The sequence below is a fragment of the Myxocyprinus asiaticus genome, chromosome 36 (genome assembly GCF_019703515.2).
Source record: "Myxocyprinus asiaticus isolate MX2 ecotype Aquarium Trade chromosome 36, UBuf_Myxa_2, whole genome shotgun sequence".
NCBI classification, from domain to species: domain Eukaryota; kingdom Metazoa; phylum Chordata; class Actinopteri; order Cypriniformes; family Catostomidae; genus Myxocyprinus; species Myxocyprinus asiaticus.
In genome coordinates, this window is record NC_059379.1 from 20,318,883 (window position 1) to 20,340,103 (window position 21,221).

The following is a 21,221-nucleotide window of genomic DNA, read 5'->3' on the forward strand; positions in this document are numbered from 1 at the left end:
CCTGATCATCAGCTTTAGGTGCGTAAATATTAGCCAAAATCAACATTTGCCCCTGAATTTCTGCTAAAACAATAATGACTCTTCCTAATTTATCTTTACTCTGTTTGAGACAATTGAATTGTAGATGTTTACTTATCAATGTAATGACTCCCCTGCTCTTACTTGAGCCAGCACTAAAGAAAACATGTCCACCCATATCTTCCCAAATTTTTCAGCTTCCTGCGGGGAAAGATGCATTTCTTGAAGAAGCACTATATCATATTTCTTACATTTAAGAAAAGAAATAGCCTTCCTCCTTTTTATGGGGTGCCCTAACCCATTCACATTCCACATGGAGAGAGACAATCCACTCATATTAACATTTGACATTGACATAAACTCAGCAAAAAAAGAAACGTCCTCTCACTTTCAAATGCTTTTATTTTCAGAAAACTTAACATGTGTAAATATTTGTATGAATATAAAAAGATTCAACAACTAAGACAAAAACTGAAGAATTGTGACTAACAGAAATGGAATAATGTGTCCCTGAACAAAGGGGGTGGGGGGGGGGTCAAAATCAAAAGTAACAGTCAGTATCTGGTGTGGCCACCAGCTGCATTAAGTAATTGCAGTGCATCTCCTCTTCATGGACCGTGCCAGATTTGCCAGTTCTTGCTGTGAGATGTTACCCCACTCTTCCACCAAAGCACTTGCAAGTTCATGGACATTTCTGGGGGAAATGGCCCTAGCCCTCACCCTCCGATCCAACAGGTCTCAATGGGATTGAGATCCGGGCTATTCGCTGGCCATGGCAGAACACTGACATTCCTGTCTTGCAGGAAATCATGCACAGAACGAGCAGTATGGCTGATGACATTGTCATGCTGGAGGGTCATGTCAGGATGAGACTGCAGGAAGGGTACCACATAAGGGAGGACGATGATTCCCTGTAACGCACAGTGTTGAGATTGCCTGCAGTGACAACAAGCTCAGTCCGATGATGCTGTGACACACCGCCCCAATATGCAGAATAAACACTAGAACGTGTAGATTCATCCACAAACTGTCCCGAAGGAGTGTTCATCCACAAAACAAGCTCCAGCCACTAGCGGAACCAGCAAAAAAAAAAAAAAAAAAAAAAAAAACATGTTCAGTTTCCTCGGACAGTCAAATGAATGTTCAGTGAGCCGGCCCATTCGGCTGTTACATGATTGCAACAAATTCCCTAATCACTCCAATGTTTTGCAAGAAATATTCCACAAAACAAACTCCATCCAATAGGAGGCATAAGCACAAGGAATGTGCAGATTCATCTACAAACTGTCCCAAAGGAGTGTTATTCCACAAAACAAACTCCAGCCGCTAGGAGGAACAAGGACAAAAAGAAACATAAAGGTGCGCAGTTTCTTCGGACAGTCAAGTGAATATTCAGGCTCACTCGGCTGTTACATGAGTGCAACAAACGACTTAATCACTCCAAAGTTTTGCAAGAAATATTCCACAAAACAAACTCCAACCAATTGGAGGCATAAGCACAAAGAACGTGCAGCTTCATCCACAAACTCTTTCGAAGTAGTGTTATTCTACCAAACAAACTCCAGCCGCTAGACGGAACCAACACAAAAAGAAACAAAAAAGGCACTCAGTTTTTTCGGACGGTCAAGTGAATGTTCATTGAGTCAGGCCCACTTGGCTGCATCGAGAGTATCACACGATGACTTTCTCATTCCATTGACTTCATGAAGAACATCGCTTGCTGTGGGCATGTAAATATTTTGCGGCCATCCTTAGTATCTATTCTCAACGTGGCCGGGAACATCAGTGCAAAAGCGACCGATTGATGTAAGAGTTTCTTGCATTCCTTGAATCGATCACGTTTCTCTTTTGTCGAATTCGCTAAGGCTGGGAACAAGAAAATGCTGTGGTTCTTCCAAGAAAGCCTTCCTTTACTCCTTGCCTCGCGTAACACGAGATCTTTATCGGATGATCTCAAAAATTTAGCCAGAATTGATCGGGTTCTGTCTCCCTCCGCGGATCTCCGAGCCGGAACTCTGTGAGCTCGCTCAATTTCCAGCTTATGGCCTGTTACGTCGAGCAGACTTGGGAAGAGCCCATCTAGGAATTTCACCATATCTCGGCCTTCTTCGTCCTCAGGAATTCCAACAATTCAGACGTTGTTTCACCGGTTACGATTCTCAAGGTCTGCCAACTTTTCCCAGATGTGCTCCAAGTCTACCTTGGTTGCTAGCGGGTTAGCAGCTAATTCCCTCTCCGATGACTCCAGATAATCAATCCGTTTCTCAACATCCGCCTTTAGCTTGAGCACATAATTGTCTTTTAATGTCTCTAGAGCCCGAGGATTTTGAATTCTTTGACATATTGTCTTCCTAGAACAGTTATGGAATAGGGTGTATTGAATCTCACCGGTTTATGAGACAAAAATTATTAAAAACTAGCAAAGTGCGCAGAGCTCGCCATTCACACGTCCGAACCTCGCATGGCGCCACGCGACTCCTCTAGTCTACTCTAGACTCCTCTGTTTTTAGTTTTTTTCTCATAAAGACAGCGTCATGGATGATATCAGAGCTGACAATACCAAGGATGCTGAAGCAGGCTGCTTTGTGTTGCTTTGTTTTTATTCTGTCCCTTGAGGTCACACTTTAAATTTTACTGGCCTACACTTTTTTTTCTGTCTGTCTTAATTTTCTTTCATCCTCTTTGAAAGTTGTTTTATTGCATTTAATAATTAAGTAATGGATGATCCTATTTGAATGTCTATTTTTTTATATGTCTCCTATATTATTTGGTGTTTCCAACATGATGTAAATTGTTGGCCTAATAATTAGTCCTATATTGCCATTGCTTTCGCTGTTTGAATGAAAGCGATTCATTTGAAAGCACACCGTCTCACATTAAACTTTCAAACTCCCAATAGGTGTTTACCCCTGACTGTGAACAACAGGGTCAAACAATCACCCTTGAACAAAATAGCTTTATTCCCCTTTGCTTTTCCCTGTGCTTTTTCGAACACAAATGACCCATGGTTTGCGGACTTTACAGACGAATCAAGATCTTATCTATTTGGATACATATCAACAGGCCAAAGTCAACACATTTTACATATGCACAGTTTCGCGAGCCCGCTGTAATGTTTTAACTGAAACCTGATTATTTAACAAAGCAAATGATCTGTTGTTTTCTACATGTTTGAATTGATATTGAAGAGATTTGAGTTGATATTCTCCCGAGTAGTGGCAGTTCAGACCCAGACAGAATTGTGTTGGAACATAAGAATGACCATTGAGGAAATCAATGATATAAAGTAGCAGTCGGATCAGATTCACTACTTGCTTTATATCAGGATTTTACAGAGCTTCCCAAACATCTCTGTTGGAGTTATTTTAATTAAACTAGGGCTGTCAATCTATTTCAATTTTTAATCAAATGAATTACACAAGTCGATTAATTAATCAAATAAATTGCAAATAATTACATACAAAATGATTTTTTGTGGTCGGTAGGTACTCATCACTGCTGACCGGGAGCACCCCACAAGCCTTGCCATTTCAGAGATGCTCTCACCCAGTCGTCTGGCCATAACAATTTGGCCCTTGTCAGAGTCACTCAGGTCTTTACTCCTCCCCATTTCTCCTGCATCCAGCACGTTTACTACGAGAACTGATTGAACGCTTACCATCTAACCTACCCAGACCTTGACACGTGGCGTTGTTAGGAGATGATCAACGTTATTCGCTTCACCTGTGAGTGGTCATAATGTTTTGGCCCATAAGTGTATAATACAGATTGAAATTCAGTGTGAAAGAAATTGCATTATTGTGGCAGATGAATAAAGCATTGATTAGTGATGACTACTAACTGCAGCCTGTGCCAACTAGACAGCAAGGGGCACTTTGATGATCACTGACTGCATCACTTCAGTCTTCTATGATGTACTTCACAGAGAATGTTCTGCTGCCAACTCCAACCATAAGACATGATATACTTCACTGTCCACTGCCTGCACCTCTGGCTTAGGATGGACTTCGCCAAAATGAACCTCCAAACTTCTAGCCGTTGCTATCCACACCTCGCTGACCTCCGTCAGCATTATCTTGGTCATAGGATGGACTACACTCTCTTAAAATGGAATACACAGATGTTAAATTAATGCCAACTAAAGCCTTCATCAGCCAAATAAAAAAGGACACTGCATCTACGTGAACTACTTCAGTCAATTCAGGACTTGATAGATACTTAATCATGAATCTTAAAGTTTGTACAAAATCCTTTAATTTTAAACATTGCCCACCAACATCTACTTACATAAAACAAGACTTGTACTACACATATATAACAAATATTGGCATTATACTTTAACAGTGGACTTTGACAGCATCATTTTCTGTAAAGCTGCTTTTAAACAATGTGTGTTTTGAAAAGCGCTATACAAATAAATATGACTTGATTAGAAAATGCAAAAAGTGGCTTAAGAACTCAATATTTTGTTTGTTTTATTCTCATATCATTGAACAAGCCTACAGTTGACAGCAATCTGTTTTGCATTAAGTTCATCAATTTGTCCAGTTTTCACACTACGCATCCTTGCGCTTTGTCTGCACTATTTTTATTTTTTGCTCTATGTACATGTGCGTGCCTTAGATGGACGCGTTTGAAGTGTCTCACTGGAGTTCAGTCATAATGCATTTTTAGAACTCTTTGTCAAGTTAAAAGTAGTGGAAACTTTCAGCAGTTCTCATTCATTCACCTATTGACGCGACTCGTAAAAATAGATGTACTCGACAGTCCTAAATTAAACATTACAATTTGGGCTGAAATGTGTTATTGTTTCTTTTCTTTTTATTTAGAATTATCATGTATAATTTTTTACACATCTAAGCAGTTGGCAGAGTCTTGTACAAGTACTGTATCATGCCCAGTCTCTCCATGGTATCCAGACCTTGCCAAAAAAGCTTTGATTTTAAATCAAAGTATCACACCTGTTAACTTGGAGAAAGGTTATTTTGCTTATTTATCAGACATAGCGAGTGGACTATGTTGAAGCCGGCAATAAAAGTAGAGGGTGTCTTGTTGGGTGTTGAAACCAGGCTGGATAGCACCCCACCCACATTTAGCCAGTCCAGTTGCTCAAGGTTAACTGCATGTGATCTGCTCCATGCTTGGCCTGGAAGTTATTAAGCCTTTGGTATTAGCCTTCTCCCCTAATGAGGGCCATAATGACTACTGACACTTTAACTACCATTGCAACCTGCTCCTGTGAATGCGCGCACACAAACTTGGATTGAAAAACAATTTCTCAAATGTGTTATTTAATGGGGCTGTTATAGAGTAAAGGGCAATCTATTGTTTATGGTCATTAAATTGTATTACAATGAACAGAATAGCCAGGGAAAAAATACACAAAGACAAGTCAGTTAACCTCTCCAGTGCACTCTGTGCCATTGCAGCCACGTTCAATTTGAAGGCTGTTTAGACTGTGGGGATTTGGCAGGCTACTCAGTGCTCAGCAACTAAAACTCTAGGTTTCAGTGCTGTTCATGGCTTCTGGGACTCAAGCAGCCAGCCATTCATCAGAGATAGGGCAAGCCACTGGAGAGATGAGAGATTGAAGGCTTTTAAACTCATTTTGTACATATGAGTGAGATGAGTGAATGGAATGGCCAAGAGACTACAGGCCATTGGTCATCCCATTGACAGGGTCTCTATGTGTGCCTGGAAGCAAGCAGACAGATTAACATCCACAGAAAAAACATTTGAGTTTGTGTCCTTTGCGCATGAAATATGGCTAATGGGAAACATGTAGTATTGTGTATTTCTTCCCTTTCCACCTACAACATATGCACATAAACGTTCACGTTTTACATATGGCTCTCAAACAGGAGCTCCACATTCTCAGTGACCCTAAAAACGCATAAAATAAACAGCTGTTTCCTCAATAATAAATCAGCATCCCACTCTCTCAATTTTGTCATGTATCAGAGTGGAATAAGGATAACATGTTCTGCACCTTCATGTGTGTGCGCGCATCGGAAAGTTTGTGATACTCCGAATAAAAATGTGTATTCTCTCTGCAAGTCGGAAAAACATGTTTTCTGTTCTTTGACATACAGATTTTGATTTGTGCATGTCTCAAAGCCATCATTAAAGGCATGTTTGACTCTCTGCATTACAGTATGAATCTTTAACAAAGGCCTTGATGTGAGGAATCGCACAAGGGTATCAAATCTCTGATCTTGTGTGTTTTTGCTGCATATGTGGCTTGCCTGATGCAGAGGTCAGACTCCGTGATTACAGGAAGAAGAATTCAGGGCTTTGCATAGTGATCATGATACAAGTATAAGCAGAGACCTGTATTTTACCTCATATACTGATTGATGACAAAAGGAGATATTATGCACTATGTGGGTCTCAGTCAACATTCACTTTCATTGCATCTTTATTTCTTACAGTGAATGGTGAATGAGGGTGTCAGTCTGGCAAACTTTTTTTTTTTTTGGGAGAAAAAGTCATTGGTTTGGAAAAACAAAAGGGTGGGTGAACTACCCCTTTCATTTACAAATCAAGCTCTATGAGAATTTATGTCCTCTGTCTTTATGTCACTTTTACTCCCTTTGTCCCTTCTGTGTGGACATGATGATGAGAAAGCCAGCTGTCCATTAAGAGTGGAACCTTGTGGTCTTTTTGTGTGGTACAATGGAACAAAGCTGAGACCAAGAACTGCAGACCTTGAGAAGCCCATCAGAAATTTGACCTTTTTCTTTGCAGTCTGAACCATGCTGCTGATACAGTATATCTTGTCACAATCAAACAGTTATTATATATCAAGTAATTAGGTATAAATGATTACTAATTCCTGTTTAATTTTTGCCACATACAGTAATTGTCACGGTCCATGCACTGGGATTTTTGTGACTGTATGTGTTCACTGTTTGCATGTGTTTGGCAGTGCCTTGAGGACATTGCTGTACAAGAACTCAAAGATTACTTTTTGTGCCAGGTCTCACCCAGTGTTGCTACAGAGACATCACCATGACCGCATAAGTGATTTTGGTTCATATATTTTTCTTTCTCTCTGTCTCTCTAGGTCCCACTGGTGTTGGTTTGAATGAGCTTAAAAGAATGTTGCTGATATCGGACCCACAACATTTTAGTGTCACTATCCCACGTAAGTCCTTCCCACAGTCTGTGCACGTGTGTGTCCCCAAAAGTTAACTGAAACAAAACCTCCCTTTTGGGATGTTCAGGGATGTCCTCAACTGCAAAATAATGTTGTTATTATTATTATTATTATTATTATTATTATTATTATTATAAAAATGCAAACACGTATGTGAGACAAAGTTTGGCACAGATTCTTCCTACCTTTTTTGAGGTACCCTTGATGCACTCATTTTTGGGTACAATATTATCTGTACTGTATAGTCAACCAGATGAGAAAACATTTGTCCCTACTAAGATGACTTTCTCTGTTAGCTTATCAGTCTGTCATTGATTGGCAGCTCACCTATTGATGCACTCCTTTGTGTCCAGCAATAATGCCCATGACTGTTCCAGCTGTTCCCTGTCTCTCCCCTCTCTCTTTCTCTGTGATCCAAGGAAGCACATGATCCAGGGAAATACACCAGAGCAGACATTTTGGGACAAATGACTTGGCCTGTGATTTATGTATTTAAACAGGCTAGCGGTGTGGAGTAATTGCATATTTGAAAAGAAAAAAATAAAAAACTTTTTGGAGGGAGTCTCAGACAGTGGCCAGAAAACCCATGACTGTTGATATAATGGTGGGATGTTTGTTACATTTAAGTTTGGCTTTAATAGATGTGTCTGATTCAGGCTCTGACACTTTAAAATGCCACTGGAATTAAAATCCCATCCAAAGCTTTTTGCTTTAATGCTGCCTAATTGCTCACAAATGTGACCTCTGCATTAGTCTGTATAATGCAGCCCAGCTTCCCTCAGACATTACAGAAGATTGAGATTTAAAGGGATGGATTCTTGGAAAGTGACTATTGCCTTTTTTTTATTCTTCCCCTTGTTTTAAATTTTTTTTAACACTCCCTGTTGGTATAGAATAATATTGAATATTAGAGAGAAATACATTTTTTTTATTTTTATTTATTTATTTATTTATTTTTTTTTTTCACGTTAACAACAATCAGGTCTTTTAAAAATGCACACCAGCCATGGCAGCAACACTAGCAAGATTGTAGAATATGATTAGTTGAGATCACTTGAACATTTTGACTCCTCTCCAGCCTTTACTACTATTTTCCATGATCTTAGAATGAAATTAAAATTCTTTTGCCTCACCAAAAACATTTCCAATGCCACAGAGCTAATGCCAGATGAAATATATTCTTTTTCTTTCAGCAGTACAGGGGAGTGAATTTTTTTTTCTTCTTTGTTTGTGAGCACTAGCAGTTGGAGGTATAATAACATGTTAGCTTATATCTGTGGTGCCCTGCCATCATGGGAGGGTGATACCTTTTCATCAAGTATGTGGTGGGATAAGGGTACTATTAATTAACCTCCTATCCCACCCATACTTCTCCCCACGACAGAATATTTTGCTGCTACAATGTATGCAAAAAGCATTATGTCGAAGTAGGATGTCCGAAAACTCATTATTCATGAGTAGACGAACAAACCCCGGATGAACTTCGGCATCCCATGAGACACTTTGCTGTCCTATAGGGTAAGGCCATGAGGAGCGTCTGACTCAAAAACCTGAATAAAAAAATGGAGAGCTGTAAGTTGTGGATCGATTTCAAGTGTAAGTTTTTGTTAGTACATGATGTAGGTCGACAGTGTAGCTGCAGGACAACGATGATGAAGGACAATGCCAGCAGATGTAGTTTGTCTGGCAATACATTTATACTACACATCTTCATACTTACACAACATCCTTCATTAATGGGTAAAAAGGAGGCTTGGGATCGATGCCTTTTTTTACGCATAGATAATCAGAACATTTTCCTGATGATTATCGATCTATATCGGCATTTTTTCAGAAATAAATAAGGCTAATCGTTACACAATAATTTTTGTCTCTTGAGACCTATTTCTCAACACAGTTGTGAGAAGCAGGGCAGCTTAAAGGGGGGCGTACACCGGACACATATGGCGGACTACATGGTGCATTCTAAAATTAGAAACAGTTATTTTCTATGAAGGTAAGCACACTGCTGCTGCTGCTCGCTGTCTGTCAGCGGCGCCCAGCTACGACTCCAGAGGCTGCTCAAAATTGTGTAGTGCCATGGAGCGCAACTCATTATCAGTGGACATAGATTATTTACACTAGCCATCACTGGATGTTATATTGTGTATATGTATTTTTTATCATATAAATGTTGTTAATTTTGTGCTTGAGAGCTTGAATGTAACCTATTCAAGGCTGCATACAGAGAAATTGCATAATAAATGTTGCCATTTACAATCATTCAGTTTGAGAAGTTACACCAGTTTCATACACTAACCGACAATCTCATCAACGTCAATTTGTTCACTCTTGAAGTTCAAAACCCTTTATAACTTTTGTGTGTTTGGTGACTTGATTCACAACTTTGGACTTGCACCGGCACTCATAGACTTGTCCTTCAGTATTAAGTAAAGTCAATGTTATATCTTTCTCATGTGGTCTCCCAAAGCTATTACGCCAAACTACATTAAACGGAAGGTCAGCTGACAGTGAATGTGTTAATGTAATTTATTGATGCCTCTAAAACGTATCCAGAAAATAACGTGCCATCAATAATCGATGTATCGATATTTTATGACATTCCTAATGAATAGTACCAAATTCAATATATACTCTGAAAGTATGGAAATTCGAACACAGCTTCTATCTCTCTCTCTTTATGTTTTAAAGGGTTCGTTCACCCAAATATGAAAATTATCTCATAATTTACTCACCCTCATGCCATCTAAGATGTGTATGACTTACTTTCTTCTGCTGAACACAAACAAAGTTTTTGAAGAATATCTCAGCTCTGTTGGTCCATTCAGTGCAAGTGAATGGTGGCCACTGGCCAGGCCTTTGAAGCTCCAAACAGCATTTTCAGTCAGCATAAAAAATTCATTAAACTCCAGTAGTTAAATCAATGTCTTCTGAAGTGATCCAGTTGGTTTTGGGATGGAACAGAACAAAATGTAACTCCTTTTTAAATGTACATCTTGACAGCAGTCTCCTTGGCGATCATGATTTCAAGCTCGATTACATTTCTTACAGTACAGAGCCATCATGGCTGCATCCGAAACTAGGAAAACGCTGCTTCCGCAGGCTGTATACCGAGGTAGGGAGGGACCAAGGCATGTTCAAATCCAATGATCCTGTCACATCCTGTCTACTGAGATACCTTCATCTGATCGATTTTTGAAGGCAGCATAGATGTATCCTTCACTGCCTATGAAATCCCACAATACTGTGCGCGCCGTTCCACAACGGTTGAGCTGAAGAAAAAAAATAGCGGTAGAGAGGCAGTTGTTAGCCTAGTTGTGTATAAATGTATATTTTTATTAACTTTTTTCAACTTTTGATTCCATTTCTAGTGAGAAAATTGTATAGTAGTTATTAAATATATGCTTGGTTATCACCAAAACTCTCTTGATTTTGTTCTAGATTATTAGACCATTCAGTCCAACCAAACCACAATGAAGCAGATGCGTTACCTTTAGTGGAAACCAGATGGCGTTAATCAGTTACTGGTCTCGTTATGCTGCCTCAGTAGCCTGTCCGAAACCAGTTTTTGAAGGTACCTTCGTACGCAAATACTGTCTGTTGAATCAATGACTTATAGGGCAGCGAGGCAACAAGACAGCTACCTTTGGTTTCGAATGCAGCCTTAGCATTCTGCGCATGCGTCAAGCACTTGGAAGTATAATCGAGCTTGAAATCATGATCATGCCAAAAGATTGCAATGGCAAGATATACAGTGAAAAAGGAGTACTTTTTTGGTCTGTTCTCATCCAAAACTGATTGGATTGCTTCAGAAGGCATTGATTAAACCACTACAGTCATATGGGTTACATTAATGTTGTCTTTATCTACTTTTTGGAGCTTCAAAGGCCTGGCCACCATTCACTTGCATTGAATGGACCAACAGAGCTGAAATATTATTTTAAAAATCTTTGTGTTCTGCAGAAGGAAAGTCATACGCATCTGGGATGGCATGAGGGTGAGTACATGATGAGAGAGTTTTCATTTTTGGGTGAACGAACCGTTTCATACTTTATACAGTATAAGAGTGAGTGTTCGTTTTCCAATTAAATGGGGATGTTGGAAATCTGACTGCTACCAGCCCATTAATTTAATGACCTGTTGTGCATTAAAAATAATATATATAAATTGCCAATACACCTTGATTAATAGATAGAGAGATAGAGACAGCTCAAGAGGGGCTTTGAAAAAACAGATTGAATAAAGGGAAGAAAAAACCTGGAACAAGGCGAGTTGGAATGGTGATAAAAGTTTAATAGTTTGTTTTGGAGCTACTGGCGGCATGTAGACAATTACTCAGAGGTGTGTTGTACAGCGACCTTTGACCTACCCAATACTTGTTAAGCACGGCACTTTGTTCCTCAACATGGCAAACTTTGACCCCAGCTGTACCCACTGGAGCAGTGCTGACTGGACTGGCACACGTCTTCTGGCAGAAATTTATAGGCAACTGAAAGCAGGAGCCGGGCTTAATGAGGGACAGAAGAAAGTGGTGTTACTGTACTGTGTTCTCCTGGTGCTTTACAAGTGTCAGGGTACTCTGACTGCCCTTTTAAGTCTTAATAGAGCCACTGCTCCATGGGCACAAGGATTGAGGCTTTACTAGAACTCTCAGTACTAAAGCAAACAAGCTAGAATTCTCAGGGCAAAGTGTGAAATCAAAGGAACATTTCAACACCCTAAATGAACATCTCTGCACATCATCTTCTTGAAGCAACTCCAGCTACCAGTTTATTCCACCAAAGTCCTCTAAGAAGCTATTTTTATTATTATTATTATTTATTTATTTAAGGGTTGATTACAGAAGCTAGACCTGCAACAGGATATGTATCCACGCCAAAATGGATACAGGGCCTTCGGTATGGGATATGCAGTCACACGAATGATTACATATCTTAGCATGCATGAAACTAATATAAAAAAAACATATAACAAACTACACAAGCCGCGTAGAGCTCAAATGAAAAAAGATTGCGGAGCAACACGGGACCGCACAGAATCAAAACTTAACAGAACAGAGCGCCAAATAGTACACTAGAAACTGAGGATCAGATAAATGCATGTGAAGTTTACACTAGCTAGCTCGCTATTTTTCCCAACTGTGATGGAACTAAACAAAATATAAATATGTCGGACTTAAATAAGCCAGAGATTGAAGACTCACCACCGTCTCTAAAATCTATTGTTTGGGAGCATTTGGGAAGACGCGGCGAGAAAGCGTGAGGTGATCGACTGTGTTCCGCGACTGCTACCAGGTCATTGAATGACGATTAACATTCGAGTAAGGGTAGCCAGTGGATTTTCTGGTGTCCCCCTAGGGTATGATGTTGCCCTCCTAGGGAGATGGTGCTCTACGCAGACTGCATAATATGTGTATTGGGAGTGGCGGTACTGGGAGTAATATTTCAACAGCAGGGGACATTGTCAATGCTAACGAATCCACCCTCTGCTCTGATAATATGGATATTCTGATTTTCCTGAAAAAAACACTTGAAAATTCAGTGATAAGTACAAGTGGTGAGCTGAAAGGCAAAATGCACAGAAATCTGCACTGCTAATGTCTTCATTTTGTTACAATTATTATAATTGCATTTTTAACTTTTATTTGTAATGTTTTTATACATTGTGCATATAAGAGGCTCTTAAGTTTTGTATTGTAATTTCGTTGAAGAAATATTCATAGTGCAGTCATGTATAAATGAGCATTCACAATAAGAATTGTTGCCCATCAGCCACTGTTTTCAAAATAAACAATTTAAAGAAAGATTCTTTGTTTTCCCTGCTGTACCGAAACCATACTGAACCGCAACCCCAAAAATGAGGTATGTACCGAACCATGAATTTTATGTACTCTTGCAGCCCTAAAATAAACTTATCTTAAGTTGAGTTAAGTTTTAAGATTTTATCGATTAAGTTAGGGTTTTTCACAAATTCATATTACAGAAACAAATCCAAGCATGATTTAGGATTCTTCTCATATCTTACAAAATCTTTTCTTATCTCTAGTTAAGATAAGATAATGTACTTAGGAAATGTTTTTCTGTAATAGCTTTTGTCCTAAATGGGATCATAGCTGAAATTGCCATGGTTACCAAGCAGATTAGAAAAGATTCTTAAGTTATGATCTTTCTGTAATGCGCCCTCTGATACCTTTATCAACTAATTCATTCAGATTCTAATGCCACTGCATTCTCATAATCATGTTAAAAGGAGAATGTAGAATGTGGTCTAGAGCTCAGGTTCTCCAAACAAGTGGTAATGCTACAGTTGCACAAAACCAACTGAGATTCAAATGTTCTGCTTACATTTATGCTTTTTCAGCATTACATTTGAAATAGTTTTGTAAGATTTCCCAAAACAGCATGCTTCCAATTATCTCTAGAGCATGTATACAGTATAATGAGCAGTTACGGTGTGTTTGTGTTAATATTTAAAGAGGCATTTACTAATTTCCTTTCCACCTTGCCTTATCTCTCACAGACACCTCTCGACCCAAGAGACATCAGGAAAATGAAGGAGTGGAGTATCATTTTATCTCCAAAAATCTTTTTGAGGTAGACATTCACAACAACAAGTAAGTAACCCTTCCTGATGTCTGACACATAATCGTGTTTTTTTGAATGCCTTAGATTGAAACACGCTACTGTGTATTGTTTAGAATGAGAATGAAAGTTCTAGCTATGATTTGGACTGTGAAAGTTTACCATTGAGATCAAATAGTCAGTATTAATCATTGAGGTTTACTGGACCGCTTACTTTATTAAAAAAGTCCCGCCTTATAGGTAAAAGAGCCAAGCACCTTTTAGATACGGATATTGCCTGTCTATCAGCTCACTAACGCGTATGTGCATTAGCTATACAAGCCGGGAAAATAGCGTTTGTTTTGGTGTAAAATGAGGTAAAGAAGCACAATGGTTCCAAAGTTATCAGATTTTATTGCTGATTTGAAATATATGTTCTTTGATTGTAATCTTGACCAACTGTTTTTGAGATTTCGGTCTTTCCCCATTCAAGTAGATAGGAGCTGCACTGGCATGACTGAAATAGCCATTACGAGAGCGTTCCAAAGATGGCCGACAGTGGACTGACTTGCTAGAAAGACTTTGGTCTGGCTGTTGTATTTCTGTATGTACTGGAAGCTTCTGTTCAGAGGCCAAATTCCTTGTGTATGTGAGCACATCTAGGCAATTACACTCACTCTTACTTTATTCTCAGGGTTGTAATTATGTCAACCGTAACCCTGACACAAACACACCACAGTGCGAGAAATATAAATCTGAGAGACTGAGACTTCATGGCCAGTTAGCATTCAACACATCGTCCAGAGAACTGACTGAACTTAAGTAAATCAGCACCACAGTCAAAACACTGCACAACAATTTTCACTGATGTTGTCTGTCTCAGTCCCGCACTCATAGACACTATGGCAAACATTCACCAGTTCTGCCTTTCGGCTGCCTACTATTCTTTCATTTTTCCACTCCATTTCCTCCAAGCAAGTTATGTGTTTGAGTGTGTATTACATATGTAGCAGCATGATATGTGCTCAGATCCTTCTCTGTAAGTGAGAGTGAGAGGGTGATGACAGGTGGTCTGTTTCTGTGTGTGTCAGAGGGGGGGATTGGACTCCTTAAACCAAGTGGTTCATAAGCTCAGATTTGTGTGGATGGCCTGATGATGGATGGTTTTGTACAGCCTCTCACCAGAGGAAAAAACAACACAACAGGAAAGTGTATAGAATGTCACTTCACCAGCAAACTGAGCATCTTTAGTTGTTCTTAAGCTGATGTGGGGTGGAAAAACATACACTGGTTTGCCCTGTGGTGAAATGAACATAAGAATGAGTAAACCAGTTATCAATGCAAGTTGAGGACAAGAATGGATAGAGCAGGTGGGCATGAGGGATTTTTGAGAGGACTAGAAGGCCATATTTTTGTCTTCTGTCTGCATTTTCTACCTTTTTTTTTTTTTTTTTGCTCTTGGTCAGTGTTGGGCAAGCTACTCAAAAACTTTAGCTAGCTAAGCTACCAACTACTCAACAGGAAAAGTAGTTAAGCTAAGATAAAAGCTTCAGAGAAAGTAGCAAGTTACACAACAAGCTACACTGCAAAAGTAGCTTGCTACATTTAAGCCACTTAAAAAATTTTCAGCCAGATGCACAGAGAATACTGTCATAGACAAAGCATAAAAAAATCATATTCACATGATGTTTATCAAAGCCATGATACAGTATAGTTCTGTATAGTGCAATACCATGGCATATATACAGTATACAGTATGGTGCAATATAAAATGTATGTGCATGTATGAAAAAAAAAACTGTAAATTCATATTTATAAATGCTACCTATACGTACCCATGTGTTCAATATGCAAAATCACTATTTATAATTTAATTTTTAATATTTATACTATTACCGGTTAAACCCATTTGAACAGAATTTCCTTTGCATGTTCCTATAACAGTTCTACGTGTATATGATATTCATCTTATCCTAGAATTCTGAGTCTAGCCACAGACTATTTAGCAGAGACAGGCTACTTCTATTTAAATGAATGGGAGAAATTGGAAAGCCCAACCAAGAAGCTCTAGTGCCCAACGGTCAGCGGATGTAGAAAGGAAGTCCCGCCTTACAGGTAAAAGAGCCAAGCACCTTTTAGATACAGATATTGCATGTCTATCAGCTCACTAACGCGCATGTGCATTAGCTATACAAGCCGGGAAAATAAAGTTTTTTTTTTAGCATAAAATTAGGTAAAGCAGCACACTTTATGGTTCCAATGTTATCAAATTTTATTACTGATTTGAAGTATGTTTTTGATTGTAATCTTGACCAACCATTTTTGAGATTTCGGTCTTTCCCTATTCAAGTAGATATGAGCTGCACTGGCATGACTGGAAATAGCCATTACGGAAGCGTTCCAAAGATGGCCGACAGTGGACTGACTTGCTAGAAAGACTTTGGTCTGGCTGTTGTATTTCTGTATGTACTGGAAGCTTCTGTTCAGAGGCCAAATTCCTTGTGTATGTGAGCACATCTAGGCAATTACACTCCAATATCTGATGGAATCAGAGGGTAATGCCATGGTACTCTGATATACATGTACCATTCTGTATTTACATGGTTCTTCAAAATACTTCAAAGTATACTATGGTACTATGATTAATGATTACGATATTCATATACTGTTGTATTTACATGGTGCTCCAAAAAACATGGTAATGCCATGATACTTTTTTTATCTGTTTTCGTGTAGGTGTGTTTTGAGACTGTTTTGATACAACTTAGCTGAAAAATGTCTTTACCTGCAGTCAGTCATTCACAAGCGGCACACGTGTTGAACTTAATAAAGACCTTCTTCATCACTAGCAAACGATAGTACACATTTGCAGGTTTGTTTCCATTGATTGTAGATCCACTGCAACCAGCATTGTCTTTTTTTTCCATGTTTTAAAGTATTCCGTTAGTGTCTTGGCAAGTGAAAGCATGCACTAAATGATTCAGCTGCCCACATGTAAGCAATATGATCATCAAAGTCATTAAGATTGAATCATGAATCGATTCATACCGCTTTGCTATAACGTGACCAATTGATTATAAAGAACTGTCTTGAATGAGCGATTTACTTGTAAATATTTAGTTCTGATTCAAAACTGCCAATAGTAAACACCGGGTAGACGGCATGAGGTAGCGGTGTAACTTTTGTCAACCCTACGCCACTACCTAATTAAAAATATAGCTTCGCTACTGATAAGCTACTTGATTTAAAAACTGGCGAAGCGAACACCTCGCTACTCAGAAATGTAGTGAAGCTCTTATAGCATCGCTATTTGTAGCTAAGCTACTGGCTATCACTGTTCTTGGTCTAGTTTGAATGGCTGAGCATTGTCTATTATTCTGCGGAAAAGCCTGGGAAAAAGGCTCATTCTCATGTGCAAACATGGAAAACCCTGTTCGGGGCTAAAAAAGGATCAGCCTAAATGAACCCAAAAACCACAGAAGCAGCCTCCACCCCTCCATCCACTGCACGCACCGCTCATTATGACAACAAACACCACAACACAAAAGTCTTGTTTGAGCACATCTGCTTTCAAACGCACTTTCAATTAAACAGATACTTTGGGAATTCTTGGTAACCCTACATGTCACATTAACACCAGCAAACCACCTCTTAGCACCCAACTAAATCAACTTAACTTGCCTTCAATGAAAGGGTACATATGCCTTTTAAACATGTTGAGCAGGGAGTCACGTTAAACTACATTTGATGTTCTAAAAATGATCACCCAATCACAGGTTGCTGCCAGACAGCACCCAAAAGTGTGTGTGTGTTTATAGTTTTCAGTTCAAAGACTTGTCGACATTTGGATTGAGACTTGGGAGGAAAAAAGACCGCTTTACTTATAAAGAACATTTTGACACTTAAGTAATGTTTCAGTAGTGGTTATTTCAGTCATCTGTGTTGCATAACTGAATATTCGTGGGTTTTACCGCTGTCTGCTACCAGCAGAGTGCTGTCGTAAGACTTCATCGTTCTAGAATTCTTTCCATGTCCATCCACATCCCATTTCTCTACAAATACCCATCTGCTACATGCCAGTGATCTGTGACACTGATCAGAAAAAAAGAGTAAAAGCAGGAGAGATTAGAGTGGAAAAGTGTTTGTTTGCCTTTGCCTTCTCAGGAAGTGAGTTTTAATCTAGTCCTTGGCATTCAGGTCTGCCTGTGCTGTGGGGAAACAGGTGTTATTGATTTAAAGTGTAACATATTGATTTAAAGTGTAACATAGAAGATTATATAAGAGCTTTGTGTCAGACTGTCTGGAATTGCATTCTGCTGAAGAATGCAAGCAGCGATGAGCGCACTGTGGATGTCTGAGCGGCTTTTTACACTGGAAGCATCAGGACAGGCTAGGAGTAAATAATGGGTAATGAGTTTCCTGTCATTATCCTGTCCATTGGTTTGCCTTTATATTCTAGCATGGGGTCACCTGTACTGTAAAAGGGGCATTGTGTTTGCATTTAGGCCCATCGATCATTAAATCAAACCCATCCTGTTTCTCTCTCTCTTTCTCTCTCTCTCTCTCTCTCTCTTTGTCTCAGGTTCATTGAATATGGAGAGTATAAGGGAAACTACTATGGGACGAGTTTTGACTCTGTACGATCAGTCCTATCCAAGAACAAGGTGTGCCTTTTGGACGTACAGCCACATGTGAGTGTCTCTCTGTTCCTCATACACATTCTACCTGTCCATTTTACCAACCTCTGCATTCTTTTTCCATTTGCCATTTTATTTTTACAAAACATGTCAAGAAAATGTCCTGGTCATATTTAACCCAAAATCAATTCAAAAACACAAAATTATATTTTATATGAAGAAAATGAAGCCTTACACACATTGTGACATTATTTTCAGGACACTTGAGTATATTCCCTCCCCCATAAATCTTGTTACCGTACCACGTCCAGACAGCATACTTTTACAGTTCCCATTGTTTTCAGTGATGATTCTAATTACTGTAATACACAGTTTTTTTGTTTTGTTTTTACTTTATTACAATAAAAAGATGCTGTTGTACAAATTTTTTGATTCAAATCTGCGAAAATTGTTCACATTGCGGTAATGAGAATATTATAATGACCAGCATTTTTTGTGCTGCGGTAATAAGAACTGGGGGGTAAAATGTGCGTCATTAGCCCTATTCGGACAGGATTAGTTTTATATGGGGATGTGGGGTAATGTTATAATTACCAGAGATTCTCCATTATTTTAATCCTGTGCCAATCTATCATGTCAGTCATTTTTCCTTACTTTTGACGGACTGCGCGCTTCCGCTTACCTTCTAAAAACTCTAGTTAAAAACAACCCCTGGTTATACTAATCCTATGTCAGTTGACATGCTGGTAAAAAAGCCAGTGAATATGCACTTTCCTGCCTGTGAGCCATTGAACTCTCAAGCTCTCTAACTGTCTGAAGTGGATGTTGGCCCATGAGAAGACAGCAAAAAAATGTAAGACGTGCTTCACAACTTAAGATAACGCTGACTATTGCATATGGGCTGATGAATGTTCTCAAGCATTTTATGCTGTCAAGTGTTTATATACCCATTTAAAGGAGAAAGAAACAAGCATGTTTTCTTTTGATTAAGAAAATGAGAAAAGTACACAAGCACGTAATTCTGTGATTTGAGCAGTGTAAAGAGAGGAAATTGTGTTGAGGTTTGTGTGTTGTTCAGACACTGCAGCCCCCTGTTTCGGAACATATTTTCAGTAGTTACAAGTAAAATTACGTAATGTGAACAGATTGTCCATAAGTTTCATTCAAAAGTGCAATATATATGTATTTTGCAGATATTCCAATAATTTTTTTCCAATAAAATCAAAGTTTAATATTTCCTCCAATCAGCACAGCTGTACATTCTCTGAATGGTCAGTTATGTGTGACGGCAGTGTGTAAATGCAGCAGGCACACCCATCTCTGCGATTTCTATAGACATCGCTTATCCGCAGGCCCAGACGGAATCTGCATGCAAAAAACTATGCAGATTTCTGCAGAATTGTGACATCTGTCATTCATAAAAGTTCTACGCATTCCCCATACCTTGCGTGACTGTTACTGAAATATTTTGGCTAATTTCATGATGCTTTTGCCATCAAATTGTAGTATAGTACTGTCATATCCATTTAAAACACTTTGCTATGTTTAAATCCCTTCCATAGATTTGTGTTGATTTTCTCTAAAAAATCAGCACAGAAAATGCCATTCCGTCTGGGCCTGCTTATCCCTTGCGAATTGACAGTAAAAATTACAGACATCCACAATTTATTACTTTGTTACTTTAAAGACATGTGTCCAAAAAACAAATCCCATCCGAATAAGGCTATTATCATGAAAATAATCTCACACTGTAATAAATCTTTAATCATTTAATCATTAATCCAGATACATCTGAAAATGCCATTTTTGTTTTCGAAAAGCACTGCCATTTTCCAAATGTTGCTCGTCCACACTGAAACATATGAAACGCTTAAATCCCCCTTACTGCGCATGCAAAAAAATGCTGTTCAATGTACAGTATGAATGCAGCTGTCCTCGTGTTCCGTCGCCAGACACCATTTCCGAGTAAACTTCCCGTCGCCTGTGAAGGACTGCAATGTGAATGTTATTTTGAACGTTTATCTTTATCATTTATCTTTAATAACGCTATGAAAGTGAATATCAGGCACAAGAGCATTGCTGAAACATGGGCTGCCATCTTGATTGTTTTTGTTAAATGGATCACATGACTGCATCACATGACAACAAATACGTCATCGTTTTCAGATATATACATTTTCCCAGTCCACACAACAATGCGAAGACATTATAAGTTTGGACTTTTCTTTTTGTTCTTCAGGTCAGGCAGGAGAGAACAAGGCTGCTTAGTATTGTCTCCATTAATTGTCCCTCATTTGGACATTTCCTTAAAGGCTTAAATATCGGGGTGGTGGTTCAGAGCAGCCCCTGTTATGCATACCAGAGTAAAACCGCAGCGCTGAGATGCCTCTGACCCTTTACAACCACATGTAGCCAGTGAGGCTCAGTGACTGGCCTCTTACCACAAAAATAAACTCCCTTTATCTCTCACACAAACAGCAAAAACTTACATCCTTTCTCACAAACACAAGTAAACACTGGCAAAGTTCCTGCACACTTACACGCTCTCACACAAACACACTCAGCCTTAGTGGCTAGCGAGAGTGTTTGTTTTATCTGAGTGGATAATGATATATTTTCTATCTGAGTGGATAATGATATATTTTCTGGACATATGTATATATAGAAGACATTCAAAAGATGACATGGAGCAAGAAAAGCCATAGGCAATGAAAGAAGGGAAGCTCTGGTTTTTAACTGTTTATTTACTCCTGGTTTGTGTCAATAAAATATTCCCCGTTCACACCGTAGGCGGCAATGTCGCTTGGCATCGCTAGACTTTGCAATCTGTGTCACCGGTTGGCGTTC

The 21,221-nt window shown here is 39.0% G+C and overlaps 1 protein-coding gene across 3 annotated transcripts in view; it reads left to right on the forward strand.

Annotated features, from left to right (window-relative positions):
* Nucleotides 1-21,221, forward strand: part of LOC127427462 (MAGUK p55 subfamily member 7-like) — a 184,925-nt gene that overhangs the window by 156,397 nt on the left and 7,307 nt on the right. For all 3 annotated transcript variants that reach the window (XM_051675088.1, XM_051675087.1, XM_051675086.1), the window contains 3 exons: nucleotides 7,085-7,165; nucleotides 13,697-13,790; nucleotides 18,320-18,428. In XM_051675088.1, coding sequence (XP_051531048.1) covers nucleotides 7,085-7,165; nucleotides 13,697-13,790; nucleotides 18,320-18,428 — 284 coding nt within the window. The remainder of the gene's footprint in view (nucleotides 1-7,084; nucleotides 7,166-13,696; nucleotides 13,791-18,319; nucleotides 18,429-21,221) is intronic.